The 20,982-nt window shown below is 53.6% G+C and overlaps 8 protein-coding genes across 8 annotated transcripts; 4 read left to right on the top strand and 4 right to left on the bottom strand.

Moving 5' to 3' along the window:
- Window positions 1-1,090: 1,090 nt before the first annotated feature.
- Window positions 1,091-2,459, top strand: PUNSTDRAFT_111414 (uncharacterized protein; the record flags this gene model as incomplete). The annotated part of the gene is made up of 7 exons (XM_007380616.1): window positions 1,091-1,183; window positions 1,253-1,381; window positions 1,442-1,530; window positions 1,583-1,701; window positions 1,761-1,883; window positions 1,940-2,322; window positions 2,394-2,459. 7 exons carry the CDS (start codon window positions 1,091-1,093, stop codon window positions 2,457-2,459), a joined length of 1,002 nt encoding a protein of 333 aa, XP_007380678.1.
- Window positions 2,460-2,667: 208 nt separating this feature from the next.
- On the bottom strand, window positions 2,668-5,132 carry PUNSTDRAFT_118682 (alpha/beta-hydrolase; the record flags this gene model as incomplete). Its single annotated transcript, XM_007380615.1, has 7 exons — window positions 4,943-5,132; window positions 4,572-4,894; window positions 4,452-4,507; window positions 3,643-4,401; window positions 3,423-3,590; window positions 3,070-3,366; window positions 2,668-3,001 (listed from the first exon to the last, which is right to left on the bottom strand). The coding sequence occupies exons 1-7, from the start codon at window positions 5,061-5,063 to the stop codon at window positions 2,668-2,670; spliced, it is 2,058 nt and encodes a 685-aa protein (XP_007380677.1). The 5' UTR covers window positions 5,064-5,132.
- A 622-nt stretch (window positions 5,133-5,754) lies between these two features.
- On the bottom strand, window positions 5,755-7,426 carry PUNSTDRAFT_131329 (uncharacterized protein; the record flags this gene model as incomplete). Its single annotated transcript, XM_007380614.1, has 9 exons — window positions 5,755-6,153; window positions 6,207-6,318; window positions 6,374-6,638; window positions 6,691-6,739; window positions 6,790-6,851; window positions 6,905-6,999; window positions 7,054-7,164; window positions 7,228-7,344; window positions 7,395-7,426. 9 exons carry the CDS (start codon window positions 7,424-7,426, stop codon window positions 5,755-5,757), a joined length of 1,242 nt encoding a protein of 413 aa, XP_007380676.1.
- Window positions 7,427-8,402: 976 nt separating this feature from the next.
- PUNSTDRAFT_124641 (uncharacterized protein) lies at window positions 8,403-10,148 on the bottom strand (the record flags this gene model as incomplete). The annotated part of the gene is made up of 9 exons (XM_007380613.1): window positions 10,036-10,148; window positions 9,870-9,986; window positions 9,697-9,807; window positions 9,545-9,639; window positions 9,428-9,489; window positions 9,329-9,377; window positions 9,012-9,276; window positions 8,843-8,954; window positions 8,403-8,789 (listed from the first exon to the last, which is right to left on the bottom strand). Exons 1-9 carry the CDS (start codon window positions 10,065-10,067, stop codon window positions 8,403-8,405), a joined length of 1,230 nt encoding a protein of 409 aa, XP_007380675.1. The 5' UTR covers window positions 10,068-10,148.
- A 1-nt stretch (window position 10,149) lies between these two features.
- On the top strand, window positions 10,150-11,741 carry PUNSTDRAFT_141606 (P-loop containing nucleoside triphosphate hydrolase protein). The gene is made up of 7 exons (XM_007380612.1): window positions 10,150-10,278; window positions 10,357-10,675; window positions 10,736-10,817; window positions 10,888-10,899; window positions 10,961-11,272; window positions 11,317-11,410; window positions 11,466-11,741. Exons 2-7 carry the CDS (start codon window positions 10,623-10,625, stop codon window positions 11,684-11,686), a joined length of 774 nt encoding a protein of 257 aa, XP_007380674.1. The 5' UTR covers window positions 10,150-10,278; window positions 10,357-10,622; the 3' UTR covers window positions 11,687-11,741.
- Window positions 11,742-11,987: 246 nt separating this feature from the next.
- On the bottom strand, window positions 11,988-13,655 carry PUNSTDRAFT_131326 (uncharacterized protein; the record flags this gene model as incomplete). Its single annotated transcript, XM_007380611.1, has 9 exons — window positions 11,988-12,389; window positions 12,446-12,557; window positions 12,605-12,869; window positions 12,919-12,967; window positions 13,019-13,080; window positions 13,133-13,227; window positions 13,278-13,388; window positions 13,444-13,560; window positions 13,624-13,655. 9 exons carry the CDS (start codon window positions 13,653-13,655, stop codon window positions 11,988-11,990), a joined length of 1,245 nt encoding a protein of 414 aa, XP_007380673.1.
- A 338-nt stretch (window positions 13,656-13,993) lies between these two features.
- On the top strand, window positions 13,994-16,062 carry PUNSTDRAFT_141604 (uncharacterized protein; the record flags this gene model as incomplete). The annotated part of the gene is made up of 12 exons (XM_007380610.1): window positions 13,994-14,080; window positions 14,162-14,202; window positions 14,266-14,382; window positions 14,446-14,556; window positions 14,609-14,727; window positions 14,761-14,822; window positions 14,875-14,923; window positions 14,978-15,091; window positions 15,146-15,584; window positions 15,638-15,709; window positions 15,758-15,866; window positions 15,924-16,062. The coding sequence occupies 12 exons, from the start codon at window positions 13,994-13,996 to the stop codon at window positions 16,047-16,049; spliced, it is 1,446 nt and encodes a 481-aa protein (XP_007380672.1). The 3' UTR covers window positions 16,050-16,062.
- A 1,043-nt stretch (window positions 16,063-17,105) lies between these two features.
- Window positions 17,106-20,764, top strand: PUNSTDRAFT_118680 (Metallo-dependent phosphatase). The gene is made up of 16 exons (XM_007380609.1): window positions 17,106-17,155; window positions 17,209-17,270; window positions 17,320-17,368; window positions 17,417-17,757; window positions 17,814-17,856; window positions 17,906-17,926; window positions 17,979-18,019; window positions 18,072-18,190; window positions 18,243-18,386; window positions 18,496-18,812; window positions 18,868-19,025; window positions 19,082-19,217; window positions 19,272-19,401; window positions 19,454-19,746; window positions 19,810-19,964; window positions 20,023-20,764. The coding sequence occupies exons 2-16, from the start codon at window positions 17,268-17,270 to the stop codon at window positions 20,608-20,610; spliced, it is 2,538 nt and encodes an 845-aa protein (XP_007380671.1). The 5' UTR covers window positions 17,106-17,155; window positions 17,209-17,267; the 3' UTR covers window positions 20,611-20,764.
- The last annotated feature ends 218 nt before the right edge of the window (window positions 20,765-20,982 follow it).

Here is a 20,982-nt window from a genome sequence, read left to right as displayed (position 1 = left end):
CGCGCTGGCAGCTGCAGTGATAGGCACGGTGGTCCTTGAGAGAGAGCCGTTCGTCTACGTGTGCTGGCTCACCCATCCTCGAAAATCGGACGGAGTGCAAAGGTGGACAGTGTGTTCTGGTTGCGACGGTGCATCGTCGAAGGGGGGCTTATATGCCGATGCAGCCCGCCGTATTGGGGAGTCAATCGGTTCGCGGTGCCGTAGCAGCTGTCGCCGAAAGTAAATGAACTATGACTCGCTCAGCTGCCCAAGATAAGGAGGACATAGATGATTGATCGACAGTTCCATTGACTCGCGAGCGCGGAGCAGCATAGCTCGAATTCTCATGTCGGTGTGTATGTATATGACTCCCACTGCCCCCATTGCGGATTTTGTGGGTGTTGGAGCATGTGAAAGGCACATCGGTGGTTAGAATCCGTAGTTGAACAGCAAGTACCCAGATCAAGACTGTGGGGTTCGATTAGGCGGGGCAGAGCTACAGATGACAAGGACGTGATGACTATCGAGCAGGAGATCGAGCCAGCAAGAGAGGTTCGAAATGAGAGAAGCACCTCTCACTCGAGCTGCGCTATCACGGCGAGGCTGTCCCTGAGAGTTGTTGGTGCTCCGGAGAGTTCAATAACAGAGGTCCGGGCTCGTTGGACAAAACGGAACGAGACCCGCTAGACCCATGGGTTATATCGTCGATAGTAATGATGCAACTCGAAGCCAGCCGTGCCGAGACTAAGTACATGGGAGACGAACTATGAGCACGAGCGATTGAGGAGGGTGTCCTCGAAACGGTCGCAAACCATGAACGAGGAAGAACGTGGGAACATCTGAGGCCGCCACCTGATTGGCTCCTGAAGCAGCCGTGGTTTGCTTCCACCCTCGGTGGAATGGGCGCGGATGATATGGCGTTACCAAGGCACTGCGGTTGTGTCCGAACCTGCCCTGCTCACTTGCGCGCCGCCCGGTGTCGTCGTTCGCGCTCGTTCTCGTTCTCCCCTTCTGTTCTCCTTCATCCTTCAAGGACTGCGTCCTCTTCGGTCTCGACTTTCTCTCTAGGCAGCGCCTCCCCTACTTGCGTTCTTTTTCGATCTGAGCAACGATGCGTTCGACCGTGACCATTATTCTTGCGGCGGCAGCAGCGATCCCCGCTGTCCTGGGCCATGCCGGGATCACGAGTCCCCCGATTCGCCAGGTACGCCGGGATGGGTTCGAGCATGGGTTTTGACAGCGAAGGGGTTGTTGACCTTGGATCATCACGTAGCCGGGCAACGCCTTCTTGCAGAAATGCGGCCAGACGTCCTTCAACTCCGTCAAGGGCGATCCTACCGGCCACATCGAGGAACAGGAGCCCGTCAACGCAGGATGTGACCTCACCCTTTGCCGCGGAATGGTGCGTCTGTCTTCTGTTTACCGAAAGACATTCGGAGGTCCAACTTGTCAACATGTATAGCTGTTCCAAGACCAGCCCGCTTCCAACGTGCAAAAGGTCACCCCGGGCCAACAGATGACCATGGGCGTGGACTGCACCATCCCTCACGGGTAAGCAGGCTCCATGACCTTCCTTCATCCCAGTTCCCAATGTCGTTCTCAGCGGCCCCGCCAACGTCTCCCTCATCGACACCACCGCCGGCGGCTCCGGCGCCGTCATCGGTTCCTTCCTCAAGACCTTTGACAACTTCTGCCCCACGTCCGGAGGCACCCCGCCCGATCGTGCGTATTCCGACAACGAGTGCCCCCCTCTCGATGCAGATCGGCTAACCTCTTCGCAGAGTCCAACCTGCAATTTAACCTCCCCTCGGCCTCCGAGGTCGGCACCAAGTGCCAGAACGCGGGAGACTGCGTCGTCCAGCTCTTCTGGGCCACCCCCGATTTCAGCCAGAACTACTACTACTGTGCGTTCGCCAGGCTTCCTCTCGATAAGATCGATAAACTGAGGATCTCGAATCAGGCGTCGATGTCGCGATGAACAACGCTGCGTCCGCTCCTTCCAGCACAGCAGCCGCGGTGTCCAGCTCCGCCGTAGCCGCCTCAAGCTCTGCCGCCGTCGCGTCCAGCTCCGCCCCCGCGACCACCATCGCTATCGCCTCGTCTGCCGCCGCTCCCGCTCCCGCAAGCAGCTCCACTTCGGTCGTCGTCGTAGCCCCCTCTTCTTCCGCAAACCCCGACGCCGGCGTAGCCACCGTCATCGTCACCGCCAGCCCGACCCCCGATGCCGCCGCCACCTCCGCCGCAGACGCGACGGCCGCTCCGATCACCTCCGTCGCCGTCGTCGGCTCCCAGAAGATGGTCACCGTGTTCTCGACGTCCACCGCCGAGCCTCAGAGTGCTGCCGTACGTTTATCCTCGCCCCTGGTTTTTCAAGTGTGTTTTTGACGCTCATTTATCGCTCTGGCTGTGAACAGACGGCGTTGGGAGCGGTGACGAGCGGTGCGCGCAGGCGGATGCGTCTCCTCTGGCTCTGGATCTGAGCACGTCGCGTGGGGGGACTTCATCGCAAACGATGTGCATAGAGCAACCTCAGCGGACTGTAGAGTAGTATCGGACACTCGTGTGCCACGCCGGCTTGATGCTTGCCAACGCGATTGGAACAGAGACAACTGTACTTGACATAGGAAACTGCGTGCTCCACAACAACCGCAGACGTATATGTACCGATGCGCTTGCTGAACCTCGTCATCAACCGAAAGTGTCGAACGGCAACCCCAGGAAATCGCACTGCGCCACCTCCTCGAACGTCGACATGCGCAGCGGCATATCCAGCAGTCTCAAAGCCCTCTCGTTCTGCCCGCCAAGCGGTTCCCAGATCCCGCCCTCTTTGACGAGGGCAAGCGTGCCGGTGTACCCGCGCGCGGTCAGGAACGCGTGGCTCGGATTGGGATCGTGCGTCCGCGCGAAGGACGTCCAGGTGTCCGACGCGAGCTGCGAGAACAGCAGGTCGTTCTCGTCTCGGAACGGGAGCTGGAACTGGCCCAGGTTGCCCCACACGAAGAACAGCTCGCCGGAGTGGCATCTGCGGGGGCGGTGATGAGCGACGAAGGGACGACAAAGCGGGGTGGGCGATAATAAAAAAAAACGTACTTGAAATACTCCTGCGAAGGGTCGCCGTGCGGATGGGCGGCGTCGATCGGGGCGTCGCACACCGGCGCGTTCGGATCGAACCCGGGCGTCTGGTACGACTTGTTGAACTGGTAGAACCAGATGTCGGGGAAGACGCTGTGGTTCAGGGCCGAGATCGCGGCGGCTTGATCCAGGCATCGGAACTCGACGTCGGTCGTGATGCGTGCGGTCACGTTGAACACGTCCAGCGTGGAGTTGGGTCCGGCAGGGGTCGGAAACAGGCCGGATGCCTCAACGTCCGCCGCCGATGGGCTTGAACTGCACCACGACTCGTCAGCAAGGATGCGTGGTATAGATATGTGATGATAGCGCACAGTACGCCCGCGATGTTGGTAGTGACATCAGAGTTTGGGGGAAAGCCGATGAACGCTGCTCCGTCGTCGCGCATGAAGCCCATGACCACAGGTACGTGGGCGACCGGGCTCGACCCGTCGACAGGAAGTTGCTCTGAGGTGACGAACTTGCCATCGATGACGATGAATCTGTGTCACAGGTCAGAATGAGATGCTCGCGCGGCCAGAGGAGAAAAGGTACCTCGCGACGTCCGGCAGGTTGACCAGAGTCTCGGCATCGACCGAACGGAGACAAGCGAGCACGTCGGCAAGATCTGTCCTGTTACATCCTGTTTCTGTGAGAATCGGATCCACAGCAACGGGTTGCAGCTGAGAGATGGTGAAGTACAGAGAGAATGAGGTCGCAAAGTTCTCTCCCGCCAGGTTGCTCATCGGTATCGCGGCAGAGAAGTTGCCGATGGCCTCCGGACTGGCCAGCAACGCTCTCACCGCGGCGGCGCCAGCAGACTGTCCGAAGATCGTGACGCGATCTGGGTCGCCTCCAAACGAGGTTATGTACTTCTGGACCCAAGCGAGGGCCACAGTCATATCGGCGATACCGAAGTTGCCGTTGGTAACCCCGTCTTCCAGCGCAAGGAAACCCAGGGTCGACAATCGATAGTTAATGTCAACCACCACTACGTCGCCACGCGAGGCCAGGTTGCCGCCATCGAACGTCGCGTCGTTGGCGCTTCCGCTCGTGAAGGAGCCGCCGTGGATGTGAAACATGACCGGTTTCAGGGCCGATTTGGGTGTTCCCGGGCCGGGAACGAAGGGCGTGAAAATGTTCAAGAAAAGGCAATCCTCGCTTCCTCCACCTCCGGTCTGAACGCATTGAGAACCGAAGTTTGTGGCATTGAAGACTTTCTGAGCACCGGAGAAGAGTGTGGAGTATGTGAAGCGTTCCGGTGGATTGCCGTAGGGCAGGCCAAGAAAGCGGAACGAAAGATGATCGCGATATCTGAAGATAGATTAATAGTCAGACAGCCGGTACGACTGACTGACACATACCCTGTCACCGTTAGGTCTTGAGCGGAGATGGTCAACTCGAACCTCGGATCCTTGTCCTGCGGACCCGTGACGAGAGTAGATGAGCGAAGATGCACGAGAACGCCGGCGAGTGGACAGTACCTGATCCCCTGATGGACGGAAAGGCGCACTCTGAGAGCAAAGCGCAGGGAGGACGCGTTCGCATGACGTATCTCGAATGTCGGCTCCCTTCGAGATGGTCTGGCAAGAACCTCCTCCCGACTTCGTCGCGATCCAGAACTCTTGGCTGGTGGGAAAGAGGCCTTCAAAGTTAAGATATGAAAGTAAAGAATTCACGTCACTCTTGAAGAAAGTTCCGTTGGGCACCAGTAGGGTCTCTCCGAGAGCCTCGCAGCTCGACACTGCTGCACGGTTGTTCCGAGGTTCGAGTAAGATCGCTCCTGAATGGTCCGGCGCTGTTGGCCCTATATCACGATTAGTCCCCAAATCGGAGATGGGAGAGAGTTTCGCACAGTCCAAGTCATTCTGGTACAGAAAGGTGAGAGAGCTTGACAGCGAAGCGGGTGACGCTGCGCCAACCATCACGCCAGCAAAGAGAAGAGGGAGGGCGATAAACGTCGTAGCCAAGCGCATTAGAGGAGCGTAGCCCGCGAGGGTGGAAGCAATGTCCCTCAGGGCCAGCTGTCCTGGAGACCGAGTAATACAGCCCGGTGGGGGGTCACCTGTCCATCCAAGGTGCGCAGGGCCGCCTCAGCGTGACCGGACGACGTCGCAGGGAGTCCCACTTTCGGTCGCACATATGTAAGCTTGTATCCATTGCGGGCAGGGCTTCAATTGTGTCGAGTATAACCAAGGGATGCTTGGGAAATGAATGCATCGCGGACCGGGATAACGGATCTATGGAGCGGACATCTTCAGCTCAGGAGCGGTACTATGCTCCCCTGCATGATTAATGCTCCAGGAAAGTTGAGGCATACGCATCTAGTCGGATCTCGAGCTGCAGCCGTGCCCGTACCGTACGCCAATACGCAGATTTGATGGCAGGGGGCTTCACAGCGGCGACTATATATAGAGTCGTACAGCAGCCATTGCTACAGGCTTGCTGCGGCGACAGTTATAGGACGAAGAATGCCATTTCGCACAGGATGGCATTCAAAGACGGCGGTGTCCAGGAGCAAGGTTGTTGAAAGAAGTCGGAACCCTAAAATGTGGCCAGAGTGAAACCAGGTAGTGGATTCGTAATACAGACTAAATAATATACACAAAGATGCATATCCAGTTGACGCGGAGAAGTGGACCGGTGTGCCAACTTACTACGAGTGATTCACGCGAAACGCTCGCCGTGCCGCGCAAAATCCTCGCGAGCTTCCCTTGGTACCGTGATGTTCCAGGAGCGGAACAGCTGTTCGTAGTGAAGACGCGGGTAGCGCTGGCTCTGGTTCCTGATCGCATCACGGAGCTCCTGATTGGACATCTGTTGAATGACAATCAAGTTCTCCTGCACCTGCGGGTAGATGACCAGCTCGTTGAACCGCTGGTTGCCGGGAATGGGAAACCGGAGACCGGCATTCGTCCCCATGTTCGGGTGCCGCGCGAAGAGGACGTATGGCTTTTGTACGCCCCAACCCGCAATAATACGGTCGCGGTCTTCTTGGCTCCAGCCGAGGTCGAATTCATTGGCCTGGACGTTTGTCCAACGATCCTGCCAGTCTGGCATCCAGATCTGTGATTGACGTTAGTTGTCCGTTCCCAGATGGACATCGGATCAACGATGACCTTGTTCATGCGATCCCAGACATCTCCGTCTCTGGCATATATGGCACAGACGATAGTCTGAGCTGCTGCCCCGAAAGCAGTGCGTTTGATCCACTCAGAGAAATACTCTGCGCTGGTGTAGGCCCAAATGAGCACGTAACTGATCGTCGAGGAAGGCAGGTACTCACACCGCCGGGTCATCTGCGACATACACCGCGAATCCCCATCGCGCAGCTTCCTTTCGGTCGTGTCGTCTCCCTCCCTTCTCAAGTAACCTTATAGTATCAAGATCCATTCCGGAGTATCCAAGGAGCTTCCTCTTGGGGTACTTCGCAAGATCAAGTCCATGCCATGGGCTATGGATACTCTTGTTGCGGCGCCACATTGCTAGTCCAGCTTGGTAGTTGTCCCATGTAAGGCCCTTCGAATCCCTTGAAACCTGGAAAGTAACGCCTGAAAGGGGATCAAGCACTTGAAAGAGGTGTGATCGAACGAGCATACTTACCGAGCATCATCTCAACCGTGTTGTTGAAAGCCTCATCGTCGAACAGAATCTGTTGATCCGTCAAAGCGGTGACATTACAACAACCGAGAACGACCCAACCATATCTGAGTACTCGAAGTTCGTCCAGCCCTTGATCTTTCGGAAGTGGTTTATCTTGTCCGCTTTTCACCTTCATGAGTTACGCGGCGGGGCGGGGTGCACAACCAATACTCACAGTTGTAAACTTCGTCGAATTCAACGAGGTCGATAATTGATTTCATCTTGCCGTGCTCGTCCTCCACTTGCCAATGCCATAACGCGCGATCGCACCTATAATTACCCGTGCATGAGCGCATGTTGGCGGCCTGGGAATCGTCGACTCACAATGCTTTACTCGTGTTGCGAGAAACAATGGCAAGCTTCGCGCCATTCTTCTTGATGTCCTTGATGATACGCGGAATGTCCTCGAACATGCCGCACTTGTGATTAGGGTTACTATGCTCGCCGGAGTCATCAGCGTTTCGCTCTCCTACAAAGCTGGAGTGAACGATCACCAACGTTTTGTCCTGGATCTCCCAGTAGTTGACCTTGATTATGTTGTCTTCGATTGTCCTTGAGGCGCAGGGTCCCTTCCCCCATTCGTTCGACCTGAGCCAACCCCAGAAGATGGTCCAACTATTGAAACAAGTCAGTAGACGTATATACCCACAAAGATTTGGACCCACTCAGTGTCGAGAGCAACGAGCTTTGGATACATGGCGCAAGTCCACAGTCGAGAAGTCGATGGGGACGATGTTGGAACGGAATGTTGAACCAGCTACGTCCGGCGAGCACAATTTGTACCGCGTCGGAGCGGTACTTTGTCCATCCATTTGACGCAGTATGTTGATAGTCCCGTGGTATTCTGTAGTCTTCGGTGCGTTTGGTTACCCCTTGCGGATCGCGGCCAATATTCAAGACCGATGCCGAACGCTGCTATAAAGGTCCATATTTAAATGGCTGTGCATGCTTCCGTGTCAGACATACAAACCCTGGGAAGCAGAGACACAAGGAGCATGCATGGCCCTAATCCATTTCGGCTCACCATTCGCCAAGCTTCCAGCCTGTTATCATGCTCACTTGAGCCTAGCCACAAAGACCGAGTGTGCATATCCCCGACGGAAATTCACAACGTCTTATCATGGAGCACACGTCCACGATTCATGAACGTTCGAAAAGTGGCATGTTTCTCAGCGTGCTTCGAAGTCAAGGCCATGGTTATTCCCGCCTGCAGCGTAGAGGTGTAGCCTAATTGGATCTTCGACGCGGTATCGGTCGAAGCGGCGAAGTGGACGACGTAGTAGAACGACAATGGACGTGTTAAAATAGTACATCCTTGGCCCCTGGAGACACCCTCCAAGTTCGGGCCCGTGGGAAGTTCGCGAAGTGATCCTCGATCAGTTCAAACACTTCGACGGTCAGACTATGAGTCTCCCACGGTCATTAATTGCGCAAAAAAATCGGAAGGGGCCAGGGAACAAATGGGCGAATAGGTTTGGTTCGCAGGTAGGTGCAGGGGACGAAATTACGGTCGAAAACCTACAGTATATCTTCATGTGGGTCAGCTAGCCACCCTCAATGATGCATAGTGTCGATGATACAATCTCATATATCCATAGCCAGCGCACGCGGAGACAGTGAATGTTAAGGGCATGTTATAGGAAAAGCCTGCATGTAGTCGCCCTACAAGTATCTCACATGAAGCGCTCGCCATGCCTGGCGAAGTCATCGCGAGCTTCCTGCGGCACAGTGATGTTCCAAGCTCGAAATTGCTGTTCGTAGTGAAGATGGGGGTAGCGTTGGCTCGGGAATCGGACCGCCTGAGCCAGCTCCTGGTCCGACATTCGTTGGATGACGATCAAGTTCTCCTGTACCTGCGGATAGATGACCATCTCGTTGAACCGCTGGCCGTTAGGGACAGGGAAACCGGCTCCCATGTTCGGATGCCGTGCGAAGAGTACATATGGCTTCTGCACGCCCCAACCCGCGATGAGACGGTCACGGTCTTCTTGACTCCATCCGAGAACGAACTCGTTCGATTGAACATTAGTCCAGCGGTCCACCCAATCTGGCATCCAGACCTATCTTCAACGTCAGCTGCTTCCATTGCAGAGATGAAGACAATAGCTATGACCTTGTTCATGCGGTCAAAGATATCACCGTCTCTTGCATATATAGCACATACAATCGTCTGTGCTGCTGGCCCGAAGGCCGTGCGCTTGATCCACTCCGAGAAGTACTGCGCGCTGGTGGTTGAACCGAGAATGAGCACATGAGAGAGCACGCGAAACACCGGAGCTTACACAGCTGGATCATCTGCGACGTACATCGCGAATCCCCATCGCGCCGCTTCCTTTCGGTCGTGCCGCCGACCCCCTGCCTCGAGCAGTTTGATGGTATCGAGGTCCATACCCGAGTACCCAATGAACTTCCGCTTCGGGTAATTCCCGAGGTCAAGCCCCTTCCAAGGACTATGTATGCTTTTGTTGCGGCGCCACGTCGCCAACCCCTCCTGATAGTTATCCCAAGTCAGACCCTTTTGGTCCCTCGACACTTGGAATGTCACACCTGAACGAGATATCAGTCTTCCGACTAGGCATAAACGAGGCAGAGGACATGCCGAGCATCATTTCAACCGGATTGTTGATGGCTTCGTCGTCATACAGAATCTGTGTTTCGTGTCAAGGAATAGATAAGCTTAACACAAAAACAACGCGACCATGTCAGAATAGTCGAATTTCGTCCAGCCTTTAATCTTCTGGAAGTGATTGACTTTGTCCGCTTTTCATCTCCGATTAGAACCACAGGAGAAGACAAACGGTGCATCGTTGCTCACAATTGTATACTTCGTCGAAGTCGACGAGGTCGATAATGGACTTCATGTTGCCGTGCGTATCCTCTACTTGCCAGTGCCATAATGCGCGGTCACACCTGTTTGTAGCATGAGCATTGGACCGGTGACGCCAACTAGCGCGATCGTCTACTCACAGTGCCTTGCTCGTGTTTCGAGAGACAATCGCAAGCTTCGCGCCGTTCTTCTTGATGTCCTTGATGATGCGCGGGATATCTGCGTACATGCCGCATTTGAGATTACAGTTACTATACTCGACGGTATCAGCAATCCTCGGCGCGCCGCAAGCGAACAGTCATCGAAGGCTAACCTTCTATCCTGTATTTCCCAGTAGTTGACCTTGATGATGTTGTCCTCGATTGTCCCTGAGGCGCCAGGTCCCTTGCCCCACTGATTGGCGTTGAGCCAGCCCCAGAAGATGGTCCAACTATAGAGGTTTTTCAGCAGCCGCGGAGATATCCTGTGGAGAGACATACTCGGTGTCCAACGCAACGAGCTTTGGATACATGACGCAAACCTGCGGTTAGACAAGCACAGAGGGGATGAAGCGAAGTCTGTCGCGTCAGAAAACGCATTTCGCATCATTGGCAAGAAGATTTTGTATTGTCCCGAATTCGGTTGCCGCAAGGTGCTGATATCATCATGGTATACGATATCGGCGGATCGGTCAAGGACCGCGCTACCGTTTACCCCATGCACATTACAGTCGATGCTCGCTTCTATGTCAGACATATAAGCGCTGGGAACGAGATGTACACGGAACATGCATGCCCCCAAATCGCCCGCATTATGCTCACCGTGCTTCCATCCTGTTGTACAAGCTCGTGTCAATCTGAGTCACTAAGACGGAGCGCGTATATCTCCGACGGAGATGCGCGATATAGAGTTCAACTACCCATGCATGTCAAACCGTGGCTGCAAGAACACGAGCTTTGAGACGCAATGAAGAACCTGTGCGGCGACGTAACGCGGTGCGCAAGCTGCAGCGCCGGGCGCCCTCCCGATACTCTCCTGATTACGATCTTCATTCGCATTATCGATTTCTCGCCGGACACTGCTAGCGATGTCGACGAGCACCAGTGAGAAACCGACACGGATCATAACCATCGGCGTTGGGTGAGTAGCGACGTTGACGCGGGAGTCGGGCCACATCGCTTGCTCACGCCGGCTGTGCAGTGGGGCCACATCTTCTGGGAAGACGACCTTGGCAAAGCACCTCAGAAACTGTTTGCCAAATAGCTTCACTGTCCACCAGGACGTGCGTTCCGACTGGCTTCACCGTTGCTTTGCGCTTGGCTCATAGAATACTCCACCCGTCTCCCCAACAGGACTTTGTGCCGGTCCGTCGTCACTCGAGACGCGGTTTGGCTCGCTGCTCATCCATATCTTCACGTATTTCAGCCTGCTGAGAAACTCCCAATCGACCCTGAATATGGATTTGAAAACTGGGACGACCCGGAGGGCGCTATTGAGTGGGATCGCATGGCAGCGTTCGTCGCCGACCTGAAGAAGACCGGTACACTCCCCGCCGATCACCAATCCTTCGACAGCTTTAACCAGACGGCGAACGTGGCCGTAGATGAAAAGGTCATCGCAGATTGGAAGGCTCAAAGCGAAAAGTTGGCCGCCGAACATTTGGAGAAGCACGGGGAGCAGCTCGTCTGGGCTATCATTGACGGTTTCCTGCTCTATTGGGACAAGGCGAGCGCGACAGTTGTTTTATTGCATTCATTACCTGATTATCGTCGACGTTATAGCGCATCGTGTCTGATCTCGACGTCCGCGCCGTTATCCGCGTTCCTGAAGAAATAGCGAGGGCCAGACGCGAAGCTCGCTCGTACTACACACCCGGTGAGCGTGCAAGACTTTGATGATCCCTTATTCGGATCATTGAACTCGAACTCAGAGGGCGAGACATGGACCGACCCTCCTCACTACTGGGAGAAGATCGTCTGGCCGGCGTATATCCGCGCCCATAAACACCTGTTCGAGAATGAAGACGTTGTGAATGGCGGCGTGAGTGGCAAGGTGGAAGGTTTGATGCTGTTCGAGAGCACGAGCACCTCGATGACCGACATGGTGAATACGGTGATGAAACGAGTGGTGGAGGTTTCGGCGGCGAAGTAGCCCCTAAACATCCCACGATGACTTGCTTAATTAATATAAAAAAGCGGTCCCCAGTGCCTTTGATCGTCACTTATCCGTGGTGGATTCGCTTCCCTTGCCGGTCTCAGTCTGTTGAGCAAGGTTGGACGGGAAAGATCTGTGAGGAAACACGCCGTCGTCAAGCGCATTGCGGAATGTATCATCAATCAGGGGTAGGGCTTGGTCCATTGTGTCGCATACGCTAAGCATAGTACAGGATACAGCCAAGAACACGAACTTTATCTGCTGTGGTAAGAACAAACGGAGAGCGACGGCAGATATCTCAAGGCAATGGGAACTTTTCGCCGTGCTTTTCGAAACCTCGTCGCGTCTCCTCCGGCACGGTGATATTCCATGCTCTAAATTTCTTCCCGTAACGAATGTGGGACGTGTCTATGTTCTTGATCGCATGATCCAGTTCCTTGTCCGACATGCGCACGGTGAGAATTAGGTTCTCCTGAACCTGACCGTACACGACCATCTCGTTCCATCGCTTGTTATTAGGAACGGGGAACTTGAGGCCCTTGTGGTCATTCATGTTCGGATGCCTCGCGAACAGGATGTACGGCTTTTGAACGCCCCAGGCTGCCACCTGACGGTCTCTGTCTTCCTGGCTCCAAGCGATTTGGAAGGCGCTGGCCTTCGTCACATTTATCTTCAAAGACTGCTTATCCGGAACCCAGATCTGCAAGAACGTTGAGATGATACACAAATACGATGAATGAGGATGGAGTACGCGACCTTGTTCATGCGCTCGAAGATCTCGCCATCGCGTGCGTATATAGCGCAGACGATGGTCTGTGCTGAAGGACCGAATGCAGTCTTCTTGATCCAGTCGGAAAAGTACTTTGCACTGTAGTCGCGAGTCAGAACCACAGCGTCAAACACGAGTTGGCTTACATTGCTGGGTTGTCCGCGACGTACATCGCGTAGCCCCATCGAGCAGCTTCCTTACGATCCTGCCGTCGTCCTCCAGCCTCGAGGAGCTTGATAGTGTCGAGGTCCATCCCCGAGTATCCTATGAGCTTCCGCTTGGGATACAGGTGGACGTCTAGCCCGTGCCACGGACTATGGATCGCTTTGTTACGGCGCCACGTCGCGAGCCCGTCTTGATAGTTTTTCCATGTCAAGCCCTTCTGGTCGCGCGAGACTTGAAACGTAACTCCTAGACATGCAATAAGTTAGCAGGAACAAGACTGGCAATAGGAGCGTACCAAGCATCATCTCGACGGTATTGTTGATAGCCTTGTCATCATATAGAATCTTTCATACGCAAGGTCAGAATCGCGTCACGCACTAAGATTATATGATTACCATGTCCGAGTAGTGGTACTGAGTCCAGCCTTTGATCTTGCTGAAATGATGTACCTTATCCACTACGTTCTGGACATGAGAAGCCACAATGACACAGGCTACTCGGATACTTACAATTGTAGACTTCGTCGAAGTCGACGAGGTCAATGAGAGGACGCTCATGCCCATTTTCGTCAGGAACGTGAAAGTACCATAGAGCACGGTCGCACCTAACAGTAATCTGAGAGGAGAAATCACATCACGGACTTCGTCAACTTACATGGCCTTGTCCGTGTTACGAGAGACGATGGCGAGTTTAGCGCCGTGCTTCTTGATATCCTGGATGATGCGGGGAATGTCCGAATACATCACGCACTTCAGGCTATGATTTCTGCGATTGAAATTCAACACCATCTCGATAAGGCTGAGGACTTGACGTGACCTACGACCGATCATGAATTTCTCGCTCATTGACTTTCGCGATGTTATCTTCAACCTGGGACCTGGCATTGCGCCCTTTACCCCACGTCTTGGCATCGAGCCAGCCCCAGAATATGGTCCAGCTACATATGTACGTCTGAGTCAGAATGCATACCATGAACTCTTTGTGGGATTTGGAAACCGACTCCGTGTCTATTGCGACGAGCTTTGGGTACATCGCGCAGGGATATGAAAACGGCAACGAAGTGTGTAAACCACTTACAAGTTCAACTATTACTGTGAGTCTCGTCCCGGCGCCTCGGAATTCGGAACGAGATTGAATACTAGTGGGATCCCGTGGTAGCGGAGGCGCTGAGTCCAATGGTTCTAGTCAGCTCGACATGGCTGTGGAGCCCAACACGCACCATATGCATGTTGTCCTCGGTGATGGGCATGAAGTAGCGGAGGATATCTGGCTCCGAGGAAGCACGACTTTATCCCCTTGTGTCTTGGACGCTTCCTCACGGATGTCGTCGGAAGCAAAACCTTCCTGAAGGGCTGTGCCATTCTTACATAATGGCCCCCGCTTTGTTTCCTGCCCCTTTCTCGCGCGACGCGACGCGTCACACGGGGCAGCCTGAACGTACCCGCGACTTGGCGATGGTATATGAACTGATGTAATGCCGTCGACATTGGGCGGAGCTCGCTTCAGTCGAACATATCTGAAGACGCATCTTGCACTAGGAGGAACACATGACTATCAAGGTGGTTGCATTCGAGGTCGAGTAAGTTGCATGCCCATCTCTTCTGTCTTTCGATGCGATCGATGCTTAGAAGTGTTTTATTAGCGACACTTTGTGGTCCGGCACTTTGGATAAGCACAAGTTTGGGAGCGGTCCGAATGCGGCCCCAAAAATCCAGGATAACTTGGAACGCGTCGACGCGTGGTCGATCCGGGATAGATCGTACGTACCCATCGTACAAGGAAGGCTCACTGGTGCTGATAATACCTAAAATTTGATCCGCAGTCAACATTCAAACTACATCAGCCTTTTCCCGGACGTGCCAAACATCATACATGATATAGTCAAGCGTGGCATCAAGCTCGCCATCGTGTCTCGGAATTCCAGTAAAGAGCTGTACGCCTTTGGTGAACGTTATATTTTGCGCGGTTCCTCACTAGTGTCGTAGATGCGACAGAGCTCTGTACCTCTACAAGGCTGAAGATGCAAACCGCGATAGGAAGCCTATAATATCCTTCGTGTTGTATGACGAAGTCGGCGTAGGCGGGTTTATTGCGCCTTGGTATTGTCAGACTTCAATCTAACCTGCGCATCTCCCAGGCGATATTGTCAAAACTTTCGGCCAGATACGAGAATGGAGCCAAGCTAATTACAACGAAATGGTGCGCTCCGATATAGGATATCAAAATCGCAACACTAATGATATATCTTTAGGTCTATTTCTCCAGCGATTCGTCGAGTAAAGACGTCCACACAAGACTCGGTCGGTCTACCCATTACCGCCGTCACCTCCTACGTTGACGAATGATACGAATAGGCGTACGACTTCAGCTCGTTAGCAAACGTAGCGGCGTCAGCTGGGGCATATACCAGCAAGCACTCGGACTAGACAATCCATCTCAGGATGACAGTCGCTACGACACCCCGTACTGTACGGACTGCTCAATCATGCACGTCCAATCCCGTCACTGATCGTTGATATTAGATGGCCAACCCGCACTTGGCGAGCTACTGGGTCAAGGCAAATTTGCCAAGGCTTACAACGCCGCGGGCGATCCGGGAGCAGTTATCAAAGTGATGAAGTTCTGGTCAAAGGAACAACGCCACCGATTTCTCGAGATCTACAACGTCATCAAAGACGGCCGCCCATTCAAGCCCGGAAGCAGCAACGACGATCAATACCTCCTCATGATCGCCTTGGAACTACGGAACCTTGACTTGGTCGGGCAGCTCAAAGCGCCCAAACCGGCGAACATGTCGGGGTGGTTTTCCATGGTCAAGATCGGAGGAACGCCCCTCTGGAAGACGCCCCTGTACCGGAAGCATCCGTTCAGCGTCACCTTCCAAAGGTTTGTCAAGACCGCTTTTCACCTGGCCGTAGACGAAATCGAGTATCACGTCAAGAAGCACGGCATCGAGCACCGGTGCGTCGCTACCATTCTTAATGCAACAACTTTGTGTCTTACGATTCTCGCAGCGATGCCCACCTGGCGAACGTACAGTTCACGATGAGCAATGATCAGCCTGTGAAGGCGCATCTCCTCGATTGGTATAAAGTTCTTTATGCGTGGGTGGGCTGTTTTTGATTTTAGTTTAGGGGGATCGCCGTTCGAATGACCTTCGACGGGAGCAGATACGTCCGTGGCGACGACGTTTTGGTTTGGCAAGCTAGTGAAGCCGGCCGAAAATACACGCCTGAGGAATTCGTGAGTTCGGCACCACCCTCTCCGTACCCTCACCATGCGTGACGATACCCCGCACAGCGCCGTTATTGGATTGCGTGGATGGTGCAGACGGAATACGAAGCGAACATGAAGAGGGGGGCTATTACGGAAAAGGAAGGGCGGGAGTTCCTGAAAGATTTGGATTGGTGGTTCGTGCGGAGCTAGGAGGGCAAAGTTGCTATTGCTTTGTCCCCTCGCTCCCCCGCTAATCTATCGATTCGGCATATCCGGTGTAACTCTGCACACCATGGCAAACGCGACGTAGCAGAGGACACAAAGAGAGCCTCGACCTCGCGTAACACGCGCATGCCAACCATGACCATTCGTTCGGAAATCGATTGCCCCAAAAGGCTCAGGCGATGCTACTGTAGGGTACAAATCGGATATGCGATGATCAGCGACAATCAGGGTGGGGAGATCAGTTGTTTCATCACAATTATCGGCGAGGATTTGGGTTCAGAAGCATCCATGTCACAATATGGGTAAAGTGCCTCGTTTTCTTGCTGCTGCGCATACATACTCACGTTTGACAGCGGCAACCAGCGGTGACAGAACTTCGCCGGGGGTTCACCCCAAGTGTCGGCTTTGATAGCAACAGGATCTGCAAGGGGATAAGTCACGTTGAAGGAAGCTGGGGACGCGCTGAGAAGCGTTCTCGTAGACGCGCATGATATCTTCATCAACTCGACTCAACGTGGAGCTATGCTCCCACCGGACTGGAGCATCGAACCCATACCTACAGCGCTCTACCATGTATCCCAAGCTCGTTGCATTGGATACGGAGTCGGTCCTTGCATCTGATGATGAATAATGGTGACTGAATCGAGGCGCATAGCGGAACCATCTTTACCGGCAAACTTGATCAGAGCGTATGGGGGAAGGGCCCTAGGGCAGCTTCTAAACTCGCGGACAACATCAAGCGCATCGACGACCTCACCCTTGAAGACAAATCGTCCGTTCAACGTCTTATTTTGCTCGTACTCTTCACCTAACCTGCGCATTCTTTCCAGCAACCCCGCCAACAAGATCCACCTCAACAAAGACATTCCTCGAATCGTCACTGACATCCTTGAGCATGGTGCATCACTAGCGATCGTCTCTCGCAATACCAGCAAGGCCTTGTAAGCCTTGTGTACTCGTAGATTTACTTTGTCAGCTGATGCGGATTGGCAGATGCGACCGAGCCTTGTATTACTACAAAGCGAAGGATCCCAAGACCGGCACCGATACGTCGATCATAAAGTTGGTCAGATACGACGAAGTCGTCGATGGTAACTAGACAGTCAGCAGCTTGCCTTCCCATGTTAATGCATCCGTTGAACAGAGCCAAAAACTGCGCATTTCAAGCGCATCCATGGATGGAGCAAATACAACCACTCTGACATGGTACGCGGTAAACATTGCGCATACCGAATACAACTCAACCTAGGCTCAGATCCTGTTCGACGACGACCCGTCCGCGAAATCGCTGGAGAAGGAGCTCGGTATGACCGATCACATCCTTTCTCCACCAATGAACTTACCTCGCTCAGGAATCACCGTTCAGAATTGCCCTTCACAAACAGCTTTGACGTGGGAGATTTACGCGGCAGGGATTGAGCGCTGGCGAGAACGGGCGAAACAACCTGTTGATCAGCCAACGACAACGACTCTGAACATTGCACACTTCAACGACGTCTATCAGGTTTCAGATCAGAAGATTCACGTCGACGGCAAGGAAGAGACCATCGACGTCACCAAGTTCGCGACGCTTCTGACCGACATCACCGCAAAGTGGGAGGACAAAGGCAACGGCAGAAACGGGTTAATAGTCTTTTCCGGTGATATGTTCTCTCCCTCGATCGAGAGCTCTGTCACTCGAGGGAAACATATGGTACGCAACGCTCACAACGTCTCCTTTCAAACATGATGCTGACGCATAGGCAACAGCCAGCGATTGCCAATGGTTTGAGCATCGATATCAGCGTCGCTGGTGGGTCCGATGACGTATAAGATGACATTAGAAACTGATATTGTAACAGGCAACCACGAATTCGACTTCGGTGGGAAATGGTTAGTACTAATACTGCATAGGCTTACGAGCTCTCTCGCTAGGTTATCCTAGGCTCAAAGAGCTGATCAACAATACAAATTTCGTAAGGATCGTCCTACCCCCTTAGTTCGTTAAACTCAAGTAGCATCTTCTAGCCATGGCTTCTCAGCAATATTGTCGATACGAACACAGGGAAAGTACCGGAGCCTATGAAAGAAATTCACGTCCTCGAGCGAGCCGGTCTCCGCATCGGCCTCATTGGTTTGGTCGAGAAGTAAAGGACCTTCATTGATAGCTTTCGTGGTGCTTCATACGAACTTTGACAGAGAATGGATCGCCACGATCACTGGATGGCCCGAGAACTTCAAGTACAAGGACATGGCTGAAGTCGGAAGGGACTTATCCGTCAAACTTCGGGACTCAGCTGGGCAGTACAAGTGTGACATCATCATTGCGCTAACTCATTCACGGTACGTCCATATAGTATCATTCAGCTATCTCATGACCAGTGCTAATCGTCGTACAGAATTCCGAACGTCAGTTGCGAGCTAGGACTTGCGCTATAACGTACTCACCGAGATATCTCAAGGACATCAAACTTGCCCGCGAGCTCTTCGCGCTTTCGCCGGCAGGTCAAGCAGCTAAGAACATCGCCTCCGAGCACGGCGTCGATTTGCTTTTGGGTGGCCACGATCATGTCTACTGGATATCCAAAGGTGTCTCGGGGTGGGATGGCTTCGACCTGAATACGTTGCAACCGGACGCCGCAGACGACCAGGGTGATGTATTGATCGTAAAGAGCGGCACGGACTACCAAGATCTCAGTGAAGTTGTTCTCACCCTCAAGGAGACGCCTGCGGGTAGCGTAAGGAGGCAAATCATCCACGAAATCAAGGGTGAGCAGAGCGTTGCGGTTGTCAAGCGTAGCAATCGTTTCTCACTGTGTCCAAGGACGCCGACATGTCACAAGGGGAGGTACTGCGGTGAACGAAGCTCTGAAGGAGGTCGTCGATAACGAGCTTTCGACCATCAAAACCGCCATGAAAGAGCCGATATGTTTCACAGAGGTACAGCTAGACGTTCGTTCCTCGTTTATTCGTTTGAACGAGGTTTGTGACTTTCGCAAAATGCTTGAGTCTACGGCTCTCAATCATGGGATATGTAGTCCGCTATCGGCAATTGGATCGCGGACTGCCTCAGGCAAGCTTACGACGAAGCACTTGTCAAACTCGGCTACAGCAAAACGGATGCTGTGATGGTGTGCACAGGCGATTTCCGTGGTGATAGAGTATATGAGCCAGGTGAGCATTTATCTATCACCTAGTACCCGGGATACACATCGAACACCACTTCAGGGCCACTTACGTTCGGAGATCTCTTGACCATCCTCCCGTACCTGGATCCCACGGTTGTGGTAGAGCTCGATGCGAACACGCTGTGGGATGCGCTCGAGTCGGGCCTATCGCGCTGGCCAGCCCAGGAGGGGTGAGTAGTCGATGTTCCACCCTCGGGCTGGAACCTGACTGATGCTGTTCAGGCGTTTCCCCGCGCTATCCGGACTTCGCGTTACCTTCGACAGCAGAAAGCCTGCTGGTCAGCGAGTGCTCGGTGTATGGCTCCTGGCAGAGAACAAGGTCAGAGCAGATGGCACACCTGAACTCGTCGACAAGGAAGAAGTGCTGCGTACAAGCAAACGGAAGTATCTCATCATGTGCGGAGAATATATGGTCCAAGGAGGAGACGGATATGATGTTCTGAAGGGCAGACCGCTACCTATTCCTGCGGAGAACGGTCAATCGAAGAGTGCGCTGATCAGGAAGTTCCTCTTGGGTGGGTGAAATCAACTTGCACTTCCTGTCGAAAAAGCCAACATTGAAGGCATCCTCACTTCAGGTGCTCAATTCCTCAACAAAAAGGTCAGCGAAGGTCCCAATGCGCGCTTCGAGAACCTCGGATCCAAGACGCGCGATATCATCGGCGGGTTCGAAACCCAGTTGAAAGTCGAGCTGCCTCAGCTTTCGCTGCAGCTGCCGGACGTACCTCTGAAGGTCATTCTCATTGCCTCCGCATTGGTCTCAGAATCGTCCCTGACGGCCTTTGGTGCAGGACTATCTCGGAAAACTGAAGATGCCATCCCTTCCAACAAGCCCCGTTAACATTCCCTCACTCCCATCAAGCCCGGCGCAGATATCGAACGTGTGGGGTAGCGTCAAGGGTAGCGTCAAGTCGCCTTCGCTGTCGTCCATATCGTCGTTCGGTTCAAATCGTTCGCGCCCGTCTCTGCCGTCCCTGAGTCCAAGTCGCGATCTGCTGTCGGGCGCAGGCGATTATGTACAGTCCACGACGCAGGCAGCCAAGGATGCCGTTCAAGACGCCGTGGTCGGTATTCGGTGGATAGCCTCTAGTCTGCTCTTCGCCGCCGCACTCGCCGTGGCTGACCAGGAGGACATGGGACTTCTGGACTCATACGAGCGAAATAGAGCTCGTGGGCTGGCCAATCTCCTCCGGAGCTCGACCGTCAACATCAACTTGCGAATGAACCTTCGCGCATTGAGTGTTTCTGACGATCCGGCTGCGCTGGCAGAAAAGGAGGATGCGCAAGTGAATGCTGCGGAGGCTGACGCGAAGAAGACACTCCCTGTCATTCACCCTGTTGTAGATGGGAGGCTGCAGGATGTCGCTGCGACCAAGTAATTTTGATCGTATCAGCCATTTCGCATATGCATGAACGGAGAACAAGTCAATGCTTGCAGATACCTATCGCTCGAACTACAATCACGTACTTGTCATATGTTGCCCAGCGATCCCCAACGGAGGGAACGGCTATGAGTGCGTGTATCTGTGTTGGTCCTTGTCAGCGCACTTCACGACCGTATGCATAAAGCCCCTTGATGTTCTCCATGAACTCATGCAGCACAGAAAATTATGGAGTCACGCCAAGACAGGCAGACATGTCCTGGCAAATCCATGTCTCGTAAACTGACCCTCTCCGCAATCGATAGGCCTGGTCCAATTATGGCATCCGTCACGGCAGCATACTCTGGTAGGAACTATGAACGTTGCACG

The sequence above is a fragment of the Punctularia strigosozonata genome (assembly GCF_000264995.1).
Source record: "Punctularia strigosozonata HHB-11173 SS5 unplaced genomic scaffold PUNSTscaffold_3, whole genome shotgun sequence".
NCBI lineage: Eukaryota > Fungi > Basidiomycota > Agaricomycetes > Corticiales > Punctulariaceae > Punctularia > Punctularia strigosozonata.
The sequence above is the reverse complement of the archived record's forward strand: the minus strand, read 5'-3'. Positions and strand labels throughout refer to the sequence as shown.

What these genes read in the sequence shown, in the direction of transcription:
- PUNSTDRAFT_141606 (XM_007380612.1), top strand. Translation starts at nt 10,623, where the DNA reads ATGTCGACGAGCACCAGTGAGAAACCGACACGGATCATAACCATCGGC. An exon ending in GGGACAAGGCGAGCGCGACA is followed by an intron (nt 11,273 to 11,316) that starts GTTGTTTTATTG and finishes TCGACGTTATAG; the next exon opens with CGCATCGTGTCTGATCTCGA. An exon ending in TCGCTCGTACTACACACCCG is followed by an intron (nt 11,411 to 11,465) that starts GTGAGCGTGCAA and finishes ACTCGAACTCAG; the next exon opens with AGGGCGAGACATGGACCGAC.
- PUNSTDRAFT_118680 (XM_007380609.1), top strand. An exon ending in AATCATCCACGAAATCAAGG is followed by an intron (nt 18,813 to 18,867) that starts GTGAGCAGAGCG and finishes ACTGTGTCCAAG; the next exon opens with GACGCCGACATGTCACAAGG. An exon ending in TGATAGAGTATATGAGCCAG is followed by an intron (nt 19,218 to 19,271) that starts GTGAGCATTTAT and finishes ACACCACTTCAG; the next exon opens with GGCCACTTACGTTCGGAGAT.